The 17,924-nt window shown below is 48.4% G+C and overlaps 1 protein-coding gene across 3 annotated transcripts in view; it reads right to left on the reverse strand.

Annotated features, from left to right (window-relative positions):
* AMMECR1 (AMMECR nuclear protein 1) overlaps nt 1–17,924 on the reverse strand; it is a 463,662-nt gene that overhangs the window by 23,828 nt on the left and 421,910 nt on the right. For all 3 annotated transcript variants that reach the window (XM_063937304.1, XM_063937305.1, XM_063937306.1), the window contains one exon: nt 8,377–8,473. In XM_063937304.1, the coding sequence (XP_063793374.1) occupies nt 8,377–8,473 (97 nt within the window). The remainder of the gene's footprint in view (nt 1–8,376; nt 8,474–17,924) is intronic.

The raw sequence follows: 17,924 nt of genomic DNA on the forward strand, positions 1-17,924 counted from the left end.
CAGCAGGGTAAGGGGTAGGTTTTTGTCTAACCAAATACTGATTTAATTATTGTAACTGGGTAGACAGATTATCCGTCCAAGGCAGGTTAACTACAGGGACAATATGTGGCTGCAATGGCACAGGAGGTCCCACAGGGGGTGTAAGACGTATTACAAGCGTAGTCAGCATATTTGAAAATGCAGCCCAAGGTGGGTCCTGATTTGCCACAGGTGCTGCAGACTGACTGGAAGGTGCAGAGCACCCAGTACCTGAACCCTCAGCTGAAACCTTTCCATCAGTCAAATCTGTGGTGCCAGGAGCGTCTGCAGATTTCCCACCCTGTGTACCAGACATTATTGGGAATGAAGCCTTAGGGCGCAACAGTACAATATAGCCAAACACAATACCTGCAAAAAAAAACCCCAAAAAACCTGTGTTATGTGACAGCAAATGCAGAGCACAAACAGAGGATTTAAGCGGTGTGAGGGGACTGAAACAGTGAAAAATACAAAACAGTATATCCTGTGGAACACTATATTTTATATGAGACCTTGGCGCACTTAGCCCCCCAGGGGACAGAATATAGTGATAGCAATACGTGTGATACACAGATTAGAATCCACACAGCAGCTATAGGCACACACAGTCACAGGTACAATGCAGAAATTATATATAAACAATAAGACTGCACTGGACTATTAAATCTACATATAGATACATTATGTGTGTATACAGATATAACAATGCACAGTAAACACTGGATGTAGATCACAGAATACTTGTACTAAATATTCATATAGCAGTACACTTGTTCTTAACGAACACTGTCTAAAATGACATGTAGAATACTGAAGTGTCTGTAAATACACATCGCTGACAAGACAGGCGGTTTTACAGAGGAGACAGTGCCCAGCAGTTCCGGACATCAGGCCAGCTAGTAGTGAAGATGGAAGATGGCGCCAAAATCTCAGCAGGGAGTGAGGGAGAAAGAAATGCAGCTCCAGGGCGGGAAAACCAGCAGTAGATTGCGCCCGGAGCTGGGGGAGGGGCTACAGGTCAGCACCTTATCCCCTCTGCTGGACTTCACCACCGGGTACTATGGAGCCTATTAAAAACGGATTTTCTCTTACGTCCTAGAGGATGCTGGGGACTCCCAAAGGACCATGGGGTATAGACGGGATCCGCAGGAGGTTGGGCACACTAAAGACTTAAGACTGGGTGTGAACTGGCTCCTCCCTCTATGCCCCTCCTCCAGACCTCAGTTAGACTTTGTGCCCAGGAGTGACTGGATGCACACTAGGGGAGCTCTCCTGAGTTTCTCTAGGAAAATACTTTTTGTTAGGTTTTTTATTTTCAGGGAGCCCTGCTGGCTACAGGCTCCCTGCAGCGTGGGAGTAAGGGGAGAGAAGCAGACCTACTTCTGTGAGTTTCAAGGTTCTGCTTCTCGGCTACTGGACACCATTAGCTCCAGAGGGTTCGATCACTTGGTGCGCCTAGCTGCTTGTTCCCGGAGCCACGCCGTCACCCCCTCACAGAAGCCAGAAGTCGGGTGAGTATGAGAAGAACAGAAGAAATTATATATATACTTCAGGACGGCAGAAGACTTCAGTGACGGAAGGTAAAGCACAGCGGTAACACTGTGCTCCATGCTCCCACACACACATCACCAACGCTTGTCACTGGGTGCAGGGCGCTGGGGGGGGGGGGGGCACGCCCTTGGGGGCATGTTACTGAGGTTACTGAGCCGGCAAAAGATCGTAGGTGCCGAGGCACTTTATTACAGACCCCCGCCGGGCATTTTTTGTATGTTTAAATTTGGCGGGCCGAAGCTGCCGGGAAGGGGGCGGAGCTTTGGTCCGCGGCTCACTCGCGCGCCATTTTCTCCCTACACAGCACCGAGGGAGACACGCTGCCGGGACCTCCACGTTTTCTGCAAGTATAGGGGGCATCTCCAGTGGGGAGCCGCTGTGGGGTACCAGTTGTGAACTATAAGGCAGCTCTGGGTACACTTAATCTTGTGTGTCCCAATACAGGCGCTGGGGTGTGAGCTGGCATACTCCCTCTGTCTCCTCTTCTGGGCTGAATTGTGGGCCTGTCACCTTGCTGGGACGGTTCTGGGTGTTGTGGGTGTCGGTACTGCGTGTCGACATGTCGGAACCTGAATGTTATTCACCAGAGGAGGTTATAGGAGGTGGGGATGCGGGGCTAGAGCTAGCACTGTCGACGCAGCCGACTCCTGATTTACTAGCACTCCTTACAATAAATTCCAATGTAGCTTCTTTATCTAACAGGTTAGATAAGTCTGAGTCACAGACCCAGGTGTGGAAGAAATCTATGGAGGAGGCTTTATCTCAGGTACAGACCCCATCCGGGTCCCATAAGAGGCCTTTTACTCAGGTGGGGGATACGGATACCGACACGGACTCTGATTCCGAGGTCTATTTCACTGAGGCTGCGTTACATCCACGTTTGGTTAAGAGTATTCAGTACATGATTGTGGCTATAAAGGATGTGTTGCAGATTTCTGATGAACCTGCGGTGCAGGAAACAAGGATTTGCTTATTCAAGGGGAAGAAACCTGAGGTAAAGTTTCCCCCTTCTCATGAAATGAATACTCTTTGTGAAAAGGCTTGGGAATCGCCGGATAAGAAATGGCAGATTCCCAAGAGGATTCTTATGGCGTATCCTTTTCCCTCTGATGACAGGGAAAAATGGGAGACATCTCCAACCGTTGATAAAGCTCTATCCCGTTTGTCTAAGAAGGTGGCGCTTCCGTCTCCTGACACGGCAGCTCTCAAGGATCCGGCGGATCGCAAGTTGGAGACGTGTCTGAAGTCCATTTTCGCTAATACGGGTGCATTGCTCAGACCTGCTGTGGCGTCGGTATGGGTGAGTAGTGCTATTGCTAAATGGGCGGAGAATTTAGCTAGTGACATGGATACGCTTGATAAAGATAATGTCCTTCTAACTCTTGGTTATATTAAGGACGCTGCAGATTACCTGAAGGACGCGGCAAGGGACATCTGTCTCTTGGGATCAAGGACCAATGCCATGTCGATATCTGCCAGGAGGGCCTTGTGGATCCATCAAGGGAATGCTGATGCAGACTCCAAGAGGTCTATGGAAGCTCTACCCTTTAAAGGTACGGTCTTGTTTGGGGACGGCCTGGCGGACCTAGTCTTGACCGCGACTGCGGGTAAGTCCTCTTTTCTTCCTTATGTTCCCACACAACAGAAGGCGGCACCACATCAGCAAATGCAGTCCTTTCGTCACAATAAATACAAGCGTGGAAAGGGTTCGTCTTTCCTCGCCTCAAAGGGTAGAGGACGGGGAAGAAAAATTCCTGCAACCTCTGGTGCACAGGACCAGAAGTCCTCCCCGGTGGGGGGCCGTCTTCAGGTATTCAGCCAGGTCTGGATTCAATCAGACCTGGATCCTTGGGTGTTAGAAATAGTGTCTCAAGGATACAAACTGGAGTTTCAGGAGATGCCCCCTCACCGGTTCTTCATTTCGGCATTACCAGTGGTTCTTCCGGACAGGGAGGTGGTCCGGGCGGCCATTCAAAAATTGTGTCTACAGAGGGTCATTGTTCCCGTCCCTCCGTCCCAGCGGGGGGAGGGGTTCTACTCGAGCCTCTCTGTGGTACCGAAACCGGACGGTTCGGTCAGACCAATTCTAAATCTAAAATCCCTCAATCCATACTTGAAAGTCTTCAGGTTCAAGATGGAATCCCTTCGAGCGGTGATTGCCAGCCTGGAGGGGGGGGGGGGGATTTTATGGTGTCAGTCGACATAAAGGATGCCTACTTACATGTGCCGATATATCCTCCGCATCAGGCTTTCCTCAGGTTTGCGATACAGGATTCTCATTACCAATTTCAGACGTTGCCGTTTGGGCTTTCCACGGCTCCGAGGATTTTCACCAAGGTCATGGCGGAAATGATGGTTCGTCTTCGCAAACAAGGGGTTTCAATTATCCCGTACTTGGACGATCTCCTGATAAAGGCGAGGTCCAAGGAACGATTGCTGACAAGTGAAGAGTTGTCTATATCGGTTCTGCGACAACACGGATGGGTCCTCAATTTGCCGAAATCCCAGTTGATTCCGACCACTCGGCTTCCTTTTCTGGGCATGATTCTGGACACGGAGTTACAGAAGGTATTCCTTCCAGAAGAAAAGGCTCTGGAATTGCAGACGATGGTCAGAGAACTTCTGAAGCCGACGAGTGTGTCGATCCATCATTGTACTCGGGTTCTGGGGAAGATGGTTGCGGCATACGAAGCCATTCCATACGGCAGATTTCACGCCCGCGTGTTTCAGTGGGACTTGCTGAGCAAATGGTCCGGGTCTCACCTACACATTCACCGGAAGATAAGTCTATCTCCCAGAGCCAGAATTTCTCTCCTGTGGTGGCTACAAGCTCATCACCTCCTGGGGGGACGCCGATTCGGTATCCAGGATTGGGCACTTCTGACAACAGATGCAAGTCTCCGGGGCTGGGGCGCAGTCACCCAAGGAAGAAATTTCCAGGGAAAATGGTCGCTCCAGGAAGCCTGTCTCCACAAAAATGTTCTAGAGTTAAGAGCCATTTACAACGGCCTGCTCAAAGCAAGAAGTCTTCTTCAGGGTCGACCGGTCCTGGTACAGTCAGACAACATCACAGCGGTGGCCCATATAAACCGGCAAGGTGGAACGAGGAGCAGAGCAGCAATGGCGGAGCCCACAAAGATACTTCGCTGGGCGGAACAACACGTCAGCGCACTGTCAGCAGTTTTCCTACCGGGGGTGGACAACTGGGAAGCGGATTTCCTCAGCAGACACGACCTCCATCCGGGAGAGTGGGCTCTGCACCAATAGGTATATGCAGAAGTGACAAGACGCTGGGGAATTCCGTTGATAGACATGATGGCGTCTCGGCTCAACAAGAAGCTCCCGAGGTATTGTTCCAGGTCAAGGGACCCACAAGCCACGGCGGTGGACGCCCTGGTGTCTCCGTGGGTCTTCCAGTCGGTGTATGTGTTCCCTCCTCTTCCTCTCATTCCAAAGGTGCTGGGGATCATTAGTCGAGCAAGGGTTCAGGCGATTCTCGTCGTCCCAGACTGGCCAAGAAGGGCCTGGTACCCGGATCTTCAGGACTTACTGGTGGAAGATCCTTGGCCGCTTCCTCTAAGAGGATCTGTTGTTACAGGGTCCATGCGTTTCCGGACTTACCGCAGCTGCGCTTGACGGCATGGAGGTTGAGCGCCAGATCTTAGCTCGTAAGGGTATTCCCAGGGAGGTCATTCCAACTCTCATTAAGGCTAGGAAAGAGGTTACGGCGAAACACTATCACCGTATCTGGAGGAAATATGTTTCCTGGTGTGAGGTTAAAAAGGCTCCTGCGGAGGATTTTCACTTGGGTCGTTTTCTCCACTTTTTACAGGCGAGTGTAGATGCAGGCCTGAAATTTGGTTCCATCAAAGTGCAAATTTCGGCTTTGTCTATTTTCTTTCAAAAAGAGTTAGCTGCCCTCCCAGAGGTTCAGACTTTTGTAAAGGGTGTAATGCATATCAATCCACCGTTTGTACCGCCTGTAGTGCCATGGGACCTTGATGTCGTCTTATGGTTCCTCATGTCTTCCTGGTTTGAACCTTTGCGGACGGTTGAATTAAAATTTCTCACTTGGAAGGTAGTTATGCTTTTGGCGCTGGCATCTGCCAGGAGAGTATCGGAATTAGCAGCTTTATCTCATAAGAGTCCGTACTTGATTTTTCATGCGGATAGGGCGGAATTGAGGACTCGTCAACAATTTCTACCGAAGGTAGTTTCGTCATTTCACATTAACCAACCTATTGTGGTTCCGGTAGCTAAGGAAGTGGCGATTCCAAAATCTCTGGATGTTGTAAGAGCGTTAAAAGTTTACGTTTCTAGGACAGCTGTTACTAGGAAAACTGAAGCTTTGTTTGTTTTGTATGCGGCCAACAAGGTTGGTCATCCCGCGTCAAAACAGATTATTGCACGCTGGATTTGTAGTACGATCCAGCAAGCTCATTCTTCGGTGGGTTTGCCGGTGCCGAAGTCGGTTAAAGCCCATTCTACCAGAAAAGTGGGCTCATCTTGGGCGGCTGCCCCGAGGTGTTTCGGCACTACAGCTTTGCCGAGCGGCTACTTGGTCGGGTTCGAACACTTTTGCTAAATTCTATAAGTTCGATACCCTGGCCTGGCGTTTGCTCAGTCGGTGCTGCAGAGTCGTCCGCACTCTCCCGCCCGTTCTGGAGCTTTGGTATAATCCCCATGGTCTTTTTGGAGTCCCCAGCATCCTCTAGGACGTAAGAGAAAATAGGATTTTGGTACTCACCGTTAAACCCTTTTCTCCTAGTCCATAGAGGATGCTGGGCGCCCGTCCCAGTGCGGACTATTACTTGCATTATATATTTTCTTACTGGTTAAGTTAGTTTATACACGACTTGTGTATTGGTTTGTTGCAGCTGGTTGCTGGAATTTTATGCATACGGTTATCTGGTTTGGCGTTATTCCGGTTGTACGGTATGTTTATGGTGTGGGCTGGTAATTTGGTAGCCCTTAGTTAAGACAAAAATCTTTCCTTGTAATGTCCGTCTCTCCTGGGCACAGTTCCTATAACTGAGGTCTGGAGGAGGGGCATAGAGGGAGGAGCCAGTTCACACCCAGTCTTTAGTGTGCCCAAGCTCCTGTGGATCCCGTCTATACCCCATGGTCCTTTTGGAGTCCCCAGCATCCTCTACGGCAGGGATGGGGAACCTTTGGCCCTCCTGCTGTTGTTGAACTACACATCCCAGCATGCCTTGCAACAGTATTAGCATGGCCAAGTAGCAAAACTGTAGCAGGGCATGCTGGTATGTGTAGTTCAACAACACCTGGAGGGTTAAAGGTTCCCCGTCCCTGCTCTACGGACTAGGGGAAAAGGATTTAACGGTGAGTACCAAAATCCTATTTTTGGTAAATCCGTCCTGTGCTCCCTGCCTTGGTGGATATAGTGGGGTCCCTGTACGGCCACAGTGTCCAGGCCAGTGGCGCGGCCCGTCTCCTTGGACCGCGACCGGATCACGATTTACCGGCGGGTCCCACCTGGGGGACCCTCTTACCTCCTTCCCTGTCATGCAGCCACGCGATCCTGGAGAGCAGGGAAGCGTCTTACTCCCCACAGCTGACATCAACCCCAGGGATCCAAGCCTCACACTAATCCCTGGAGTTTATGATCCCTGGGGCCTAGCGCGTCAGCGACTGTTCGGTAGTCTCCATCCCGAAAACAGTGCGGCTGTGTCTCGCGTCTCGCCCGTTAAGCAGAACAGACGCCTTACCTCCTCCACGTGCTCCAGCCACAGCCTGGTTATGTCTGCTGGACTTGTTAGTACATCCTACACAGATTCCCGAAACAGCACTGCACACATGGGTAAGTGTTGGCGCGACCCGAAGGGGAGTTGTTGAAGAGACTCTTAACGTACGTATAAGACGCTTTTTAGAAAGCTCGCTCAAAAAGAATAAGACTATAAAAATAAAATAAAACGCTTATGGCTGCAAAAAACCAGCAGCCCATTGACCATGGTCTGGCTCCTGCTGCACCAAACAAAACTGAATTGCCTGAGCCAGGAGGCGGGGATATAGGGGACTGGCCCATTGCATTCTGGGAGGCCGAAAGCTTTTGATAGTTAGTGCCAATCTGCTGACGTTACCTCTTATCCCAATGTTTATTTTGTGGATAATCTGTGGACCCTGCAGGAGAAATTTTATTTTACAGCTACCTGTAGAGAAAATGTGTGAGTTGAGCTACAGCTATCTAGTGCAGTGGCAAATCCAATCCTCAAGGTTACTATCTGTGGAAACAGGTGGGATAATTATTGACCCAGCAAACTAAATTAACTCACCTGTGCAAGATTAAAGGAATCAAGAAAACATGACCTGTTGAGTGTACTTGAGTACTGGAACTGAGAAGCACTACTCTAGTGGAATAATGGGGAGACGCTGCAGCTCTATTTAGTAGAGGAATGAAGTGGGAAAAGAGCTACAGCTGACTAGTGGCATGTGGAAGGAGCTACAGCAGTGGGCCGAGCTACAGCTGTCTGGTAGTGGAATGTGGGTGGAGCTACAACCATCTAGTAGTGGAATGCTGTGATAATACTGTACTTTACTAACACCATTGCAATGGATTGCCCAGAAAGCATAAAAACAATATACTGTATTTTTACCTACATGGTTGACATCAGAAACCAACATATCAGCAGTATCAATTGTTTTTACTGTAGAAACTTCTGGAGTGTATATAATATTTTAAAAAGTTAAATTAAGTTGTAATCTGTATGCATACGGTAATTGTAAAGATGATGCTAAAATCTAATCGTTTTACGCTAAAGTGAACTTTGTTACAATAACGTGCCATACCTGGTCAGTTTAATAGTTTTCCTGAAGTCATTATTGATTGCAGCTTTGTATCCACCTTTCCTCAATAAGGAATCTATGGTCTGTATGTGGTCCCAACCTGCAGTAATACAACATAAAGACCAGCGTCTGTAAGGTTGCAGTACACCCTATTACATGTCAAAGATGAGGTCATCTACCCTAAACATTAATACAGAGTTTACTGTCCAATGTACGGATAATAGCAACAACTTTCTTCAAACGCTTAAAGATAGCATGTAGGAAAACTTGGTTTCTGCAATATGTAGTTTATTATGCTGTGAAACCAATGAAACCTCAGGGCTGGAAGGACAAACTGTACGTTCCAGTTGTCACATTATCACCAGTATCTTTCAGAAAATAAGAATTTACTCACCGGTAACTATTTCTCGTAGTCCGTAGTGGATGCTGGGTACTCCGTAAGGACCATGGGGAATAGACGGGCTCCGCAGGAGACTGGGCACTCTAAAAGAAAGATTAGGTACTATCTGGTGTGCACTGGCTCCTCCCTCTATGCCCCTCCTCCAGACCTCAGTTAGGGAAACTGTGCCCGGAAGAGCTGACACTACAAGGAAAGGATTTGGAATCCAGGGTAAGACTCATACCAGCCACACCAATCACATCGTACAACTTGTGATAACTATACCCAGTTAACAGTATGAACAACAAATGAGCCTCATTAACAGATGGCTCATAACAAAACCCTTTAGTTAAGCAATAACTATATACACGTATTGCAGAGAGTCCGCACTTGGGACGGGCTCCCAGCATCCACTACGGACTACGAGAAATAGAATTACCGGTGAGTAAATTCTTATTTTCTCTGACGTCCTAGTGGATGCTGGGTACTCCGTAAGGACCATGGGGATTATACCAAAGCTCCCAAACGGGCGGGAGAGTACGGATGACTCTGCAGCACCGCATGAGCAAACTCAAGGTCCTCCTCAGCCAGGGTATCAAACTTGTAGAATTTTGCAAACGTGTTTGACCCCGACCAGGTAGCAGCTCGGCAAAGTTGTAATGCCGAGACCCCTTGGGCAGCCGCCCAAGAAGAGCCCCCTTCCTCGTGGAATGGGCTTTTACTGATTTAGGATGCGGCAGTCCAGCCGCAGAATGTGCAAGTTGAATCGTGCTACAGATCCAGCGAGCAATAGTCTGCTTAGAAGCAGGAGCACCCAGCTTGTTGGGTGCATGCAGGATAACAGCGAGTCAGTATTTCTGACTCTAGCCGTCCTGGAAACCTAGATTTTCAGGGCCCGGACTACGTCCAGCAACTTGGAGGCCTCCAAGTCCCGAGTAGCCGCAGGCACCACAATAGGTTGGTTCAAATGAAACGCTGATACCACCTTAGGGAGAAATAGGGGACGAATCCTCAATTCTGCCCTGTCCCTATGGAAGATCAGATAAGGGCTTTCACATGACAAAGCCGCCAATTCTGACACACGCCTAGCCGAAGCCAAGGCCAAATATATATATGACCACTTTCCACGTGAGATACTTCAACTCCACGTTCTGAAGTGGCACAAAACAATGTGATTTTAGGAAATCCAACACTACGTTGAGATCCCAAGGTGCCACTGGAGGCACAAAAGGGGGCTGAATATGCAGCACTCCCTTAACAACGTCTGAACTTCAGGCAGCGTCTTTCCTAGCCTTTAACAGCGTAGGAATCACTTCATCTGGAACGCCCTTTTCCGTTAGGATCCGGCGTTCAACCGCCAAGCCTTCAAACGCAGCCGCGGTAAGTCTTGCAGTAACAGGTCCTGTCTGAGAGACAGAGGCCATGGGTCCTCCGAGATCATTTCTTGTAGTTCTGGGTACCAAGTTCTTCTTGGCCAATCCGGAACTACGAGTATAGTTCTTACTCCTCTTTTACGTACTATACTCAGTACCTTGGGTATGAGAGGAAGAGGAGGGAACACATCAACCGACTGGTACATCCACGGTGTCACTAGTGCGTCCACAGCTATCGCCTGAGGGTCTCTTGACCTGGCGCAATACTTTTTTAGCTTTTTGTTGATGCGGGACGCCATCATGTCCACCTGTGGCCGTTCCCAACAGTTCACAATCTGCGTGAAGACTTCTGGATGAAGTCCCCACTCTCCCGGGTGGAGGTCGTGCCTGCTGAGGAAGTCTGCTTCCTAGTTTTCCACACCCGGAATGAACACTGCTGACAGTGTTAGCACGTGATACTCCGCCCATCAGAGAATCCTTGTGGCTTCTGCCAACGCCATCCTGCTTCTTGTGCCGCCTTGTCGGTTTACATGGGCGACAGCCGTGATGTTGTCTGACTGAATCAGCACCGGCTGGTTTTGAAGCAGGGGTTCTGCTTGCCTTAGGGCATTGTAAATGGCCCTTAGGTCCAGAATATTTATGTGTAGGGAAGTCTCCTGACTCGACCATTGTCCTTGGAAATTTCTTCCCTGAGTGACTGCTCCCCAACCTCGGAGGCTTGCATCCGTGGTCACCAGGACCCAGTCCTGAATGCCGAATCTGCGGCCCTCGAGAAGATGAGCACTCTGCAGCCACCACAGCAGAGACACCCTGGCCCTCGGGGACAGGGTGATCAGCCGATGCATCTGAAGATGCGATCCTCACTTGTCTAACAGGTCCCACTGAAAGTTCCTTGCATGGAACCTGCCGAAGGGAATTGCTTCGTAAGAAGCTACCATCTTTTCCAGGACTCGCGTGCAATGATGCACCGACACCTGTTTTGGTTTCAGGAGGTCTCTGACCAGAGATGACAACTCCTTGGCCTTCTCCTCCGGGAGAAACACCTTCTTCTGTTCTGTGTCCAGAAACATGCCCAATATCAGCAGACACGTCGTAGGAACCAGCTGCGACTTTGGGATATTCAGAATCCAGCCGTGCTGTTGTAGCACTTCCTGAGATAGTGCTACTCCGATCAACGACTGCTCCTTGGACCTCGCCTTTATAAGAAGATCGACCAAGTACGGGATAATTATAACTCCCTTCTTTCGAAGGAGTATCATCATTTTGGCCATTACCTTGGAACACACCCTCGGTGCCGTGGACAGACCAAACGGCAACGTCTGGAATTGGTAATGGCAGTTCTGTACCACAACCTTGAGGTACTCCTGGTGAGGTGGGTAAATGGGGACATGTAGGTAAGCATCCATGATGTCCAGTGATACCATGTAATTCCCCCTCTTCCAGGCTTGCAATAACCGCCCTGAGCGATTCCATTTTGAACTTGAACTTCCTGATATAAGTGTTCAAGGATTTCAAATTTAGAATGGGTCTCACCGAACCGTTTGGTTTCGGTACCACAAACATTGTGGAATAGTAACCCCGTCCCTGTTGAAGGAGGGGAACTTTTATTATCACCTGCTGGAGGTACAGCTTGTGAATTGCCGCCAGTACTACCTCCCCGTCCTGGGGAGTAGCTGGCAAGGCTGATTTGAGGTAATGGCGAGGGGGAGACGCCTCGAATTCCAGCTTGTATCCCTGAGATACCACTTGTAGAACCCAGAGATCCACCTGTGAGCGAACCCACTGGTCGCTGAAGTTCCAGAGACGCGCCCCCACCGCACCTGGCTCCACCTGTGGAGCCCCAGCGTCATGCGGTGGACTTAGTAGAAGCAGGGGAGGATTTTTGTTCCTGGGAACTGGCTGTCTGGTGCAGCTTTTTCCCTCTCCCCCTGCCTCTGGGCAGAAAGGAAGCACCTTTGATCCGCTTGCCTTTGAGGCCGAAAGGACTGTACCTGATAGTACGGTGCTTTCTTAGGTTGTGAGGGAGCCTGAGGTAAAAATGTCGATTTCCCAGCTGTTGCTGTGGATACGAGGTCCGAGAGACCATCCCCAAACAATTCCTCACCCTTATAAGGCAAAACCTCCATGTGCCTTTTAGAATCAGCATCACCTGACCACTGCCGGGTCCATAATACCCTCCTGGCAGAAATGGACATTGCATTAATTCTAGATGCCAGCCGGCAAATATCCCTCTGTGCATCCCTCATATATAAGACAACGTCTTTAATATGCTCTATGGTTAGCAAAATAGTATCCCTGTCGAGGGTATCAATATTATCTGACAGGGTATCAGACCACGCTGCAGCAGCACTACACATCCATGCTGAAGCAATTGCAGGTCTCAGAATAGTACCTGAGTGTGTATATACAGACTTCAGGATAGCCTCCTGCTTTCTATCAGCAGGCTCCTTCAAGGCGGCCGTATCCTGAGACGGCAGTGCCACCTTTTTTGACAAGCGTGTGAGCGCCTTATCCACCCTAGGAGATATCTCCAACGTGACCTATCCTCTGGCGGGAAAGGGTACGCCATCAGTAACTTTTTAGAAATTACCAGTTTCTTATCGGGGGAACCCCACGCTTCTTCACACACTTCATTCAACTCATCTGATGGGGGGAAAAACACTGGCTGCTTTTTCTCCCCAAACATAATACCCTTTTTAGTGGTACCTGGGTTAATGTCAGAAATGTGTAACACATTTTTCATTGCCGTAATCATGCAACGGATGCCCCTTGTGGATTATGTATATGTCTCATCCTCGTCGACACTGGAGTCAGACTCCGTGTCGACATCTGTGTCTGCCATCTGAGGTAGCGGGCGTTTGTGAGCCCCTGATGGTCTTTGAGACGCCTGGGCAGGCACGGGCTGAGAAGCCGGCTGTCCCACGGCTGTTACGTCATCCAGCCTTTTATGTAAGGAGTTGACACTGTCGGTTAATACCTTCCACATATCCACCCACTCTGGTGTCGGCCCCGCAGGGGGTGACATCACACTTATCGGCACCTGCTCCGCCTCCACATAAGCCTCCTCATCAAACATGTCGACACAGCCGTACCGACACACCGCACACACACAGGGAATGCTCTGACTGAGGACAGGACCCCACAAAGTCCTTTGGGGAGACAGAGAGAGAGTATGCCAGCACACACCACAGCGCTATTTAATCAGGGATTTTCACTAACACAAAACGATTTTTCCCTATAGCTGCTTTACATATACAGTTTGCGCCTAAATTTAGTGCCCCCCCTCTCTTTGTTACCCTTTGAGCCTGGAAACTGCAGGGGAGAGCCTGGGGAGCTGTCTTCCAGCGGAGCTGTGAAGAGGAAATGGCGCTAGTGTGATGAGGGAGATAGCCCCGCCCCTTTCTCGGCGGACTTCTCCCGCTCTTATATTTATATATTATGGCGGGGGATTTTTGCACATATATAGTTTTTTTGACTATATTATGTGCTGTTTGCCAATGTAAGGTACTCTAATTGCAGCCCAGGGCGCCCCCCCCAGCGCCCTGCACCCATCAGTGACCGAAGTATGTGGTGTGCATAGGGAGCAATGGCGCACAGCTGCAGTGCTGTGCGCTACCTTAATGAAGACCGGAGTCTTCAGCCGCCGATTTTCAGGATGTTCTTCTTGCTTTTGGCTCTGCAAGGGGGACGGCGGCGCGGCTCCGGGACCAGACGACCGAGGCTGGGCATGTGTTCGATCCCTCTGGAGCTAATGGTGTCCAGTAGCCTAAGAAGCCCAAGCTAGCTGCAAGCAGGTAGGTTCGCTTCTCTCCCCTTAGTCCCTCGTAGCAGTGAGTCTGTTGCCAGCAGATCTCACTGAAAATAAAAAAACCTAACAAATACTTTCTTTACTAGAAGCTCAGGAGAGCCCCTAGTGTGCAACCAGCTCGAGCCGGGCACAGATTCTAACTGAGGTCTGGAGGAGGGGCATAGAGGGAGGAGCCAGTGCACACCAGATAGTACCTAATCTTTCTTTTAGAGTGCCCAGTCTCCTGCGGAGCCCGTCTATTCCCCATGGTCCTTACGGAGTACCCAGCATCCACTAGGACGTCAGAGAAATAGTATTTCCTCCTTTCAAGTTATTCATGTGCAATGTTTCAGCTGTGGCAACCACATGGAAGAGCGATGATCAACAGCATGAACATGGGATTGCGGTTTATTGAAAGCTGGTTAGAGCACTGTATGACGTGATTCGACCCGGGGGAAGCACAGAATGATATATTTCTAAAGCCTGTGCGACTTAAGGGAAATAGTGTTTTTATATTAAGTGCAGCACTCTTAGTTCCTATGTAATCAAACAAAAACTAATGTTATCTATGTTCTATGTCCATAACATAGGTTAGCGAGATCTCAAAACTAAAAATACACTATGTGTCAACAAAACGGGAGGGATTTAAACCCCTTCAGAAACTGTAGACTTCAGACACCACGTCGTCATTTGGACGCTAGTGTGAACATAGTACAGTCCAAAGCCCATTGGTCTAAAGTATAGGACAAACCAAGATTGTAATCAGAGACATTCATATAGGTAATACATTAAGGTATTAAAGTATAAAATTACACATGTAGGTCTACAAAATTGTAAGTATATGTACATAACTATTAGAGAGCACTTTACTGCTGCTTAACTATATTACAAGAAGACCTTTGCTTTTATATTAGGTACTGAAGCTCCAACTTTACACTAGTTCATTAACTGGACAATAAACATACTGTTACATAGAGCATCATGGCATAAATATATATCAAACATACATGTATTTTACAGTGAAATAAATCGCAAAGTTACATTTAACTGAACATTATATAAAGTCTGTACAGATACATGCAGTTTTTACTGAAGATATTGACTATATCTTTACAAGAGGAAACAAAAATTGTGCTAAAACCTTTAACAGATATTATACTTATACAGATGCGTCTTAGGGATCTCTTGATTCCAATATACACTCCGCATACATGTATAATATATAATTTAAAAATAAAGGAAATCTAAAAAAATGCAAACACAAAATAGTGCGATATCAACTTGAGTCTCACATAAGCACCAACATGTGACTGTAGAAGGAATAAGGCGAGATATTCTTTCAGATTTCATCCACCAGCTGTGTACCCCGTCGCAACCAATGGAAATGCACCACGCGAGATACAGTTAAGCACTGATGCTTACATATAATACTGCTTTGTAGATACACATAAAGGTATCTTTTCCATCGCCACTTTAATGTATAATGTAAGAAATCCAATACCAGACGGGAAAATCGAAAATCATTTATCTATCACACTAAACAAACTTTAAAATGGGAAGGGGGGGGTATTCAAGCTTTTTTCACTTCAGCTCACGTTAAGGTCAAAGTTAACAATCACCAGTCACAGGAGCGTACAGTGAGACTACTATGCTCCATCCAATCAATCAGATGTGGTCATGGTAACCTGGTAGACGGATTGGATGGAGCATAGTAGTCTCACTGCCACCCTTACAGAGACGGACATTGTGAGGCCATATCCGCCCCGATGGTGCCTCTGGTTTTTGCTTGTGCTTTCTGGGCATTGCTAAGCCTCTAGAAACGATTGGCTATATAAATATAAGCCTTGTTTAACATCGCACTATTTGGAGCCTATAATCATCTTAAATAAAAGTGGGTAATTGAGGTCTGAACTGCGCATGCACCACAAAGGCGCGTCAGACGACTGCACCAGGCATCAGCACGGGCGATCGAATGGCGATTGACAGGAAGGGGCCGTTTGTGGGTGGAAACTGACCGTTTTAAAGGAGTGTCCAGAAAAACGCAGGAGGGACCAGGCGTTTGGAGGGAGGGTGTCTGACGTCAGCTCCGGTCCCGATCACCAGCAATCCATCGCAGCGGCAGAGTAAGTCCTGGGCTGAGCAGAGACTGCACAAACTGCTACAAATGCGAACGCACACCTGCACACAAAATATACCCTCCCTCTGTAGGCGGTGACTACCTGATTGCAGGGCTGCAAAAAACGTACCCTAGCGATCAAGTCTGTATTACCCTCTATGTCAACATTAACGTGAACTGATGTGGAAAAAGCTTGAATACCCCCATTTCAAAGTTTGTTTGGTGTTATAAATGGTTTTCGTTTTACCCGTCTGGTATTCGGACTTATACATGATACATTAAAGTGGCGGTGGAAAAATAAGATTTTACTTACCGATAAATCTATTTCTCGTAGTCCGTAGTGGATGCTGGGACTCCGTAAGGACCATGGGGAACAGCGGCTCCGCAGGAGACAGGGCACAAAATAAAAGCTTGAGATATCAGGTGGTGTGCACTGGCTCCTCCCCCTATGACCCTCCTCCAAGCCAGTTAGGATACTGTGCCCGGACGAGCGTACACAATAAGGAAGGATATTGAATCCCGGGTAAGACTCATACCAGCCACACCAATCACACCGTACAACTCGTGATCTGAACCCAGTTAACAGTATGATAAATTTAAAGGAGCCTCTGAAAAGATGGCTCAACAATAATAACCCGAATTTTTTGTAACAATAACTATATACAAGTATTGCAGACAATCCGCACTAGGGATGGGCGCCCAGCATCCACTACGGACTACGAGAAATAGATTTATCGGTAAGTAAAATCTTATTTTCTCTAACGTCCTAAGTGGATGCTGGGACTCCGTAAGGACCATGGGGATTATACCAAAGCTCCCAAACGGGCGGGAGAGTGCGGATGACTCTGCAGCACCGAATGAGAGAACTCCAGGTCCTCCTCAGCCAGGGTATCAAATTTGTAGAATTTAGCAAACGTGTTTGCCCCTGACCAAGTAGCTGCTCGGCAAAGTTGTAAAGCCGAGACCCCTCGGGCAGCCGCCCAAGATGAGCCCACTTTCCTTGTGGAATGGGCTTTTACTGATTTTGGCTGTGGCAATCATGCCACGGAATGTGCAAGCTGAATTGTACTACAAATCCAACGAGCAATCGTCTGCTTTGAAGCAGGAGCACCCAGCTTGTTGGGTGCATACAGGATAAACAGCGAGTCAGTTTTCCTGACTCCAGCCGTCCTGGAAACATATTTTCAAGGCCCTGACAACGTCCAGCAACTTAGAGTCCTCTAAGTCCCTAGTAGCCGCAGGTACCACAATAGGTTGGTTCATGTGAAATGCAGAAACCACCTTAGGTAGAAATTGAGGACGAGTCCTCAATTCCGCCCTGTCAGAATGAAAATTTAGGTAAGGGCTTTTACATGATAAAGCCGCCAATTCTGACACACGCCTAGCTGAAGCCAAGGCCAACAGCATCGACACCTTCCACGTGAGATATTTTAAATCTACCGTAGACAATGGTTCAAACCAGTGTGATTTTAGAAATCTCAACACAACATTGAGATCCCAAGGTGCCACTGGAGGCACAAAAGGAGGCTGTATGTGCAGCACCCCTTTCACAAATGTCTGAACTTCAGGTACTGAAGCCAGTTCTTTCTGGAAGAATATCGACAGGGCCGAAATTTGAACCTTAATGGACCCTAATTTTAGGCCCATAGACAGTCCTGTTTGCAGGAAATGCAAGAAACGACCCAGTTGAAATTCCTGTGTAGGGGCCTTCTTGGCCTCACACCACGCAACATATTTACGCCAAATGCGGTGATAATGTTTTGCGGTTACTTCCTTTCTGGCTTTTACCAGAGTAGGGATGACTTCTTCTGGAATGCCCTTGTCCTTCAGGATCCGGCGTTCAACCGCCATGCCGTCAAACGCAGCCGCGGTAAGTCTTGGAACAGACAAGGCCCC

This window comes from Pseudophryne corroboree, chromosome 8 (genome assembly GCF_028390025.1).
Source record: "Pseudophryne corroboree isolate aPseCor3 chromosome 8, aPseCor3.hap2, whole genome shotgun sequence".
Taxonomy (NCBI): domain Eukaryota; kingdom Metazoa; phylum Chordata; class Amphibia; order Anura; family Myobatrachidae; genus Pseudophryne; species Pseudophryne corroboree.